Source organism: Odocoileus virginianus, chromosome 11, assembly GCF_023699985.2.
Source record: "Odocoileus virginianus isolate 20LAN1187 ecotype Illinois chromosome 11, Ovbor_1.2, whole genome shotgun sequence".
Classification (NCBI taxonomy): domain Eukaryota; kingdom Metazoa; phylum Chordata; class Mammalia; order Artiodactyla; family Cervidae; genus Odocoileus; species Odocoileus virginianus.
The window spans coordinates 16,872,239-16,879,819 of NC_069684.1; the positions used below are offsets into that span (position 1 = coordinate 16,872,239).

The window sequence follows — 7,581 nt, forward strand, 5'->3', positions numbered from 1 at the left end:
AATGTACATTCCCATGAATGTTTAAGATGAAGCAATATCTCAGGGGTAGTTCAAGCTTTCAGTGGGCATCCTTCTCTCCCTGGTTGCATGTATTTTACCCTGCCCAACCAGCAAGGGGTGCTTTGCTACAGAGGCCTGAGAAGCCCCACTTAAGCAGGGAGGGGCAGCTGGGTTTCTTCTTGGGAACACCGTAGTGTCTTCCTGACTCACCCCCAAGCTCCCAGGAGCTGGTCCATGTCCTTGGAAGAGGTGGCCCACACAGCCCAGTGCCTGGGAGGCAGCCTCGCTGTCACCATCAAAACATAGCAGGCTTGCTCTCCTGGCAGGAATGGCAAGAGCCAGCTTGACTTTCAGCTTCCCGGCTGGGCCGACAGTTTAAGAGGTCCAAGGACAACCAGACCTTGCTTTCTGCCCTCTCATCTATTCTTCCTCAGCTCACAGAGAACCCACCTGGCTAGCAGTTGGTGTTTGAGTCCTGGGGTGGGACAGAGCACAGATGCTACTGAGCAAATGCTCACACTGGCCATCCCGACGGCACTGTCTCCTGGGGTTTCCGGCAAGGGGGACCTCCAAAGGATTAAGCGTGACTGGGGAGTTTTCACCAAGGCCCAGGTCCTCCTTCACCTATGAGGGACCACCAATGTGGCTGGTGCAGCTACCAGTGGCACACAGACCCGTAGTGAGAACTCAATCCCTGTGGCCGTGAAGGTGACTAAGTCTGTTCTTTTCGATCTTCCTTTTTGCAGGTCTCCTGAGCAAAGTGAAGGTCTGTCTTGGAGAAGCAGGTGTAGAAGGGCCTGCACATAATGGCGCAGGGGGACCCTCAGGATGGGTGGGGAGATGCATCTCCCCTCTGCAGCTTGACTGGGGAGGCTTATGACCCCGGGACGCTGAGCATCAGCTTGGAGAGTGAGGATGAGGCCCCTGGAAAGGCAGGAGACCAACGGGCCGCTGGTGACCCTGGCCAGCAGGCCCAACCAAGGGGCAGTTCCCAAGTGACCGAGGACAGTCCTGACTTGCTCTGGCAGCATCCAGCCCGCAGGAAGGAAGAGAAATTCTCTGACTCCTTTAGTGCCGCATGTGTCGGGAAGAAACCCATGGCACTGCCAGGGAAGAAGACCAGCTGGGAAAGGGAGGCGTCAAAGATCACCCCGACCCAGGCCTCCTCCAGAGCAAGCATGATTCCCAGTGCCCTCCCCAGGGGCTCCTCTCGCAGGTGGTTCGGTGAGACCCGATCTCCTAGGGCCTCATTGTCTGCTGGTGATGGAGACTCAAGGGCAAACCCAGAAGCCACCCCGGGCATCCCATCCGACTTCCCCTATTCTGCAAGGTACTTCCGTGCACAGAAGGATAGAGACAAGTCCCCAGACAGCTCCTCTCCGGGGAGGTGTGTCCCCCAATCAGGGGGCAGCTGGGACCTCTCCACGCAAGAGACACACACACCAGCTCGGGAATCGGCTACCCAGGCCCGCCTGGCAGCAGAAGAGGATCTGGCCAAAGGGCGGAAGGGCTCTAAGGACCCGAATCCGGGGACCTCCGGGGAGGGCAGGCAGGGGGAGGCCCGTCCCTTCAAGTGCCTGCGGGGCGGGCGGGCGGTCCAGAAGTCGCCGGGCGCCAAGCCTCACGCGTGCGAGCTGTGCGGGAAGGCGTACTCCCACCGGGCCACGCTCCTGCAGCACCAGCGCCTGCACACGGGCGAGCGGCCCTACCGGTGCCCCTTCTGCGACAAGACCTACACCTGGTCCTCCGATCACCGCAAGCACATCCGCACGCACACGGGCGAGAAACCCTACCCGTGCCCGGACTGCGGGAAGGCCTTCGTGCGCTCCTCGGACCTGCGCAAACACCAGCGCAACATGCACAGCAACGACAAGCCCTTCCCGTGCGCCGAGTGCGGCCTGACCTTCAACAAGCCGCTGTCGCTGCTGCGCCACCAGCGCACGCACCTGGGCGAGAAGCCCTTCCGCTGCCCCACCTGCGACCGGGAGTTCGCCGTGGCCAGCCGGATGATGGAGCACCAGCGCGTGCACTCGGGCGAGCGGCCCTTCCCCTGCCCCACCTGCGGCAAGTGCTTCACCAAATCCTCCAACCTGCTGGAGCACCAGACGCTGCACAGCGGCCAGAGGCCCTTCAAGTGCGCCGACTGCGGCGTGGCCTTCGCGCAGCCCTCGCGCCTGGCGCGCCACCAGCGAATCCACACCGGCGAGCGGCCCTTCCCTTGCGCACAGTGTGGCCAGGCCTTCGCGCGCTCCTCCACCCTGAAGCGGCACCAACAGATCCACTCCCGGGAGAAGGGCTTCCTCTGCGCCGAGTGCGGCCGGGCCTTCCGCGTGGCCTCGGAGCTGGCCCAGCACATTCGGGTGCACAACGGCGAGAGGCCCTACCAGTGCGCCGACTGCGGCCAGGCCTTCACCAGGTCCAACCACCTCCGCCGGCACCGAGCCAGGCACCACAGCTGCAAGAAGGAACCCACCACCCCGTCCTCCGATGACGAGTGAGGGCGCCCTCGGCGGCCGGCAGGGAAGGTGAAGAAGACGCAGCCGGCAGGGAAGGTGAGGAAGACACGGCCGACCTCGGATGCGATGACCAAAACGATTAGCCGCCTCCTGCCCTCACAACCATCTGCAGATACTGAGAAAGCATCGGGGCTGACCCTCTCTAGAGAAGGGTCCTTTTCCGTTTTTCCGTGAATAAAAGAAATCCCCAGAGGCTTGGTCTCCTTGAGGGAATCTTCCAAAGCAAAAAGCCTACCTGTGGGGATGGGAGGGTTAACGGAAACCCCGCCAGATGGCTCAGGCTTTCAGCTTCCTAACAGATGACTTTACCCTGGGCAAAGTTGGGAGTTTGCCCAAGTTCATGTCCATTGAATCGGTGATGCTCTCCAACAGTCTTATCCTCCGCTGCCCTCTTCTCCTTTTGCCTTCAATGCCCTATGTTTAGGGACCAGTTATTCTAGAAATTCACAACAGCCTTAGCATCTAGAAAAGAAGTCTGCGCTCCCACAGTGGAGCTTAGTACCTGGAACTAACCCCAAGTCTCACCCACAAAATTCACACGTGCCTCCTCTCTGGACACCTCTCTTCTTGTTTCCACCCTGGGAGCTTCAGTCACATTTACAGAGGAATCTGCCCATTTACAGAGATGTATACAAAATTTCTCCATATGAGCCTGCCCATGGTTCAGGGAAACTTTAAGGTTCATTTAAACTTACTGGGATCATGAGTTCCAATTTGAAGTAAATAAAATAAAGCATCCCTTGCCCAAATGCCAATCAGCTTGTGTTTCACCATCACTAAAACCAGATTTGAAAAGCTACCTGACTCACAGCTGTTCTCTAACAAAGTTAATTGAAATTTGCATGACTAACAGCCAGTCTTAAAGATTACTGATCCGTTGATTTTGGCATAGTAATTAGCTCTGGACCTCAACTGGGAGGAATCCATGACGTCACAGAGTTCGTTGATACACGGGGGCCGATAACACTTCTGATCTTGCCAAAGTTAAAGATATTCCACAGAAAAGGTACTGTACTCCCCTTTTGAGGACATTTTTGGTATATTCCTAAAATCGCCCCCAAAGTCTGCCAAATCTGAATTTCTCTTGTCCTTCACTTGATTTGGACCCAAGAGTGACTGCTAAATAGTCTTCTCATGCTTGATACATGGGGGCCAACTAGAAGTGACATATGTCGTCAGACCTTGTTTGACAAAGGTATCTTAGAGCTCTGACTGTAGGCCTGGAGGTTTTGTGCGTGGATTCCCTTAGGTACATCTGCATGTCCAAACGACAGAGTTGGTTCTGGGTCTGGTACGAGAGCCAGTGATTTGGTTCCTAGTCCGTCTTCATATTTACCAGTGATATGATCTTAAATTCAGCCTCTGCGTCTGAAATGGCAAAATAGAAATGATAACAATGGGGTAACAAAAGTGAACTTCATCTTTCTAATGCAAAAGCGTTAGACTGGTAGAGAAGTCATAAAAGCCAGCCATAACCTGGTGACTATGAACAGAATAGAGTCTAGTATTTGCTTTTTTTTTTCTGGGTAATCAGTGAACTATTTGAAAACTGAAGTTACTATTTCTTTTCTTTGTATTCTTTTTAAGATGGTTGGTAGTAGAGTTATTTTCTCCTAATTAAAAATTTTGGTTTGGCCTATAGTTTCTTAAGGTGGTTGTTCCCCAAACCAGTTCTTAGAATGGCTGTATAGAAATCACCTGGGATGTTTGTTAAATGCACACACTTGCTGAATCCTAGCCTTGAATATTGACACAGGTCTGTAATGCATCTTATAATCTGATTTATAAAGTTTCCCTTGTGTTATGGTACACAGCTAAGTTGGAACCACTACTGGCATAATTAATATATTGGTGATGCTCAAGTTTTATTTAGTAAAACAGATAATAGAGGCATAAGAAGTGGGCGATATGGATGAGAGCATAGCAGAACTAGACTAAAAACAGGCACAAATTACTAGGACATCTCCTGACTTGGCCATGGTGGACTCAAACTAGCAAGCAGGTTTTGAAGTCTTCCATAATTTCATTTCTGAGATCAGATGATGCAACAACTAGGTATGGCTTCCAGATGGTTACACTTTGGGGGAGAGAGTGAGTTAATAGGCCAACTAGATTAGCTTCTTCTTTGTACTTTTGGAGCTCTATACCTTGTTTCTATAGGAGTATACAATGTACTGAATATTATGTTATATACTGAAGAGAACTTCATTAATCTTCAGTGCCTATTACCTGGGCTACCCTCGTGGGTCAGACGGTAAAGAATCTGCCTACAATGCAGGCGACCCGGGTTTGATCCCTGGGTCAGGAAGAACAAAGAAGTCACTTTTCTTTTTTTTTAAAGGAAAGTTGTCCCAGTCTTTTCTCACATCAGCTGCAGGGGTCATGCTGAGTAGGTATTGTAGGGGGAAGCAATCCTGTTGCCATAGTTACAGGACCATTCCATGGTGCACAGGAGAAGACAGCAATATGTGGAGTGGATGACAGAAAAATCAACCAGCTGCAAGTTGGCTTGGCACACATCCTGCCCAATATAATAGCCTGTCCTTCCAAATTAGAGGGAGTTGAATCCTCTATTTGCAGAAGAATCAGTGGCAAACCTGCTCAGATTGCTGCCCTCAAGTGATGGTGAGCTATTTTCTCGCTTTCTATACCCTGCACCTCATATCTTATTTCCCTAATATTTAATTTAAAACTGGAGCAGGGCCCTCTTTGTGATGGAAGAAATTTAAAGTTTCTCTCTAGAATAGCCCTGCTGCCACCATTTAGTTTGTGAAAGTTAGCTTGGATATGCCTAGTAAAAACGTTCATTTATAAGTTTTCAATTAATAAAAATTTCTCCTCCTGTATTCACCAGAGTCTACAGCCATCGTGATCCACATCCTTTGGATAATAATGATAAGAGTTAGCACTGACCTGGTACTGAGTATGCCAAGAACTCTTTTAAATGTTTCTCTTGTGTTAACTATTTCATTTTTAAACTAAACCTATTTCCCCGTTGTATTTTCAAGATGAAGAAATCAAGAGACAAAAAAGTTATACTGCCCGAGATATTATAGCTAGAAAGTAGCATAATAATGATTTGACATTCTGGCTCCAGAGACTGTGTTCTTAACCACAGAGCTAACTGCTTGTTTGGTATAGAGGAATGTACTGAAATTCTTGATGACATGATTTTCAAAATTTATGATTATAAATTCAAGAGAAGATAAAGGTTGAAACACAGCATAGCAGAGACCATGGTGTGACTCAAATGAGGAATGAGGAAGACCTGTGAATTACTTAAGAATGGGTCTGGGAAGAGCCTGGATTGGCAGCTGTTAATCATTAAATTCTTGGAAAAGCTGTTAGTAAGCTGGCCAGAGGGAAGGAATTGGGTCTAAAGGAATGATGGTTCCTTGAAGGCCTACCATTACTTTATCTCACTGAGGAAAGAAACATTCTGTGCCCTTAATGGACACAGAAAAATACACCAGCAATGAATCTTGGCACTCAACATTTACACAACATTTAATAAACCAAATGCATTCACGTTGAACAGCTATATTACCCCTGATCCAAACACAATAGACCACCCAGGATTTCCTACTAGGCCTTAAAAAATCTTACTTGGAAGGAAATGTTATGTAAAGCATCAATTAATTGCTAGAATACTCAAGCAGATGTCATCGCGAGCCTCAAAACTAGACTCTGAACTGCAAACTCAATGACCCATGAAAATATTGCCAAAGAGAGAATGACTCAATGTTTCATCAAACCAGGAAAGGGCATCTTTTTAAAGTTGAGAGGGAAGCTCATTTTTGATATGAATTGCCCTCTTTCCATTCTGCATAAACCATGCCAGTACAATGAATATTTTTCCAGTATGGCTGGATGGTAATTTTAAATCTTTCTCCTCATTTTCTCCTTCTCAGTCAAATTGGCTCTGAGTTTCACTGTCTCAGGAGTGTCAGGCACTCGGTAGATTGGTTCAGTGAATGAAGGGAGTATCTATAAAACATAAGCTGTGATTAGAATTTAAAGAGAAACAGGAGGAAAGCAAGGATATTATCTGATAGTTCAGATTATATCAAGGACAAGTGGGGATAATAGGTTAAATGAGGAGAAGTCTGAGATTTCAGAGGTGGAGTCAATTAGGTTTGTTGACAGGATAATAATAGCTATCACTTAGTGAACGGTTTTTAGGAGTCAGACACTACATTCATTATCCCAATTAATCCTTACAATAATCTGTTATGGGGGACCCTGGAGAAATATCCCCATGTGAGATCTGCAACAGTTTTCCTGTCCAGGAAAGCAGGTGAGATTAATAGAGCTTAGTTATTGTCTGTTATTGTTAAGCAGAGTCACTAAATCACTGTTGTCTGTGTACCCCTTCCAAGAAATAGGTGATACACCCGTGACAAGGAGATTGTACAGAATATGTGCCTTTGGGTTTAGAAATAATGCTTGCTTTCATTTTAATTTTCCATAGTTGTGGCAGTTTAAGATATACACTCACATAAGTGATCCTCCACGGGTGAATTGGTAAAGAACTTGTGGTATATCCATATAGCGGAATATTATTTCAACTATGACAGTGAAGGAAATCCTGCTTTTTTCAACAGCATAGATGGACATGTGGAGAACCTTATGCTAAGTGAGGTAAGTCAGACAGAGAAAGACAAACACTGAATGATATCCTTATATGTGGAATCTACAAAAGTTGAGCTCAAAGGAGTACAGAGTATAGCAGTGATTACAGGGGACTGGGGAGAATTGGAGAGTTGTTGGTCAAATGTACAGACTTTCGGCTGTAAGATGAATGAGGTCTGAGGAGCTAATGGAAAACATGATGACTGTAGTTGATAATGCTATGTTGTGTAACTGGAATGTGCTGAGAGTAGAAATTGAATGTTTTCACCCAAAAGAAAAATGAATATATGAGGTGAAGTGTAGTGAAAGTTACTTAGTCATGTCTGACTCTTTGCAACCCCACGGTCTACACATGGAATTCTCCAGGCTAGAATACTGGAGTGGATAGCTGTTCCCTTCTCCAGGGGATCTTCACAACCCAGGGATTGAACCC

At 47.9% G+C, this 7,581-nt stretch overlaps 1 protein-coding gene across 1 annotated transcript; it reads left to right on the forward strand.

Moving 5' to 3' along the window:
- Window positions 1–806: 806 nt before the first annotated feature.
- ZNF648 (zinc finger protein 648) lies at window positions 807–2,498 on the forward strand. The gene has a single exon (XM_020908994.2). It carries the CDS (start codon window positions 807–809, stop codon window positions 2,496–2,498), a length of 1,692 nt encoding a protein of 563 aa, XP_020764653.2.
- The last annotated feature ends 5,083 nt before the right edge of the window (window positions 2,499–7,581 follow it).

Coding starts and splice junctions, on each gene's coding strand:
- ZNF648 (XM_020908994.2), top strand. CDS start 807: ATGGCGCAGGGGGACCCTCAGGATGGGTGGGGAGATGCATCTCCCCTC.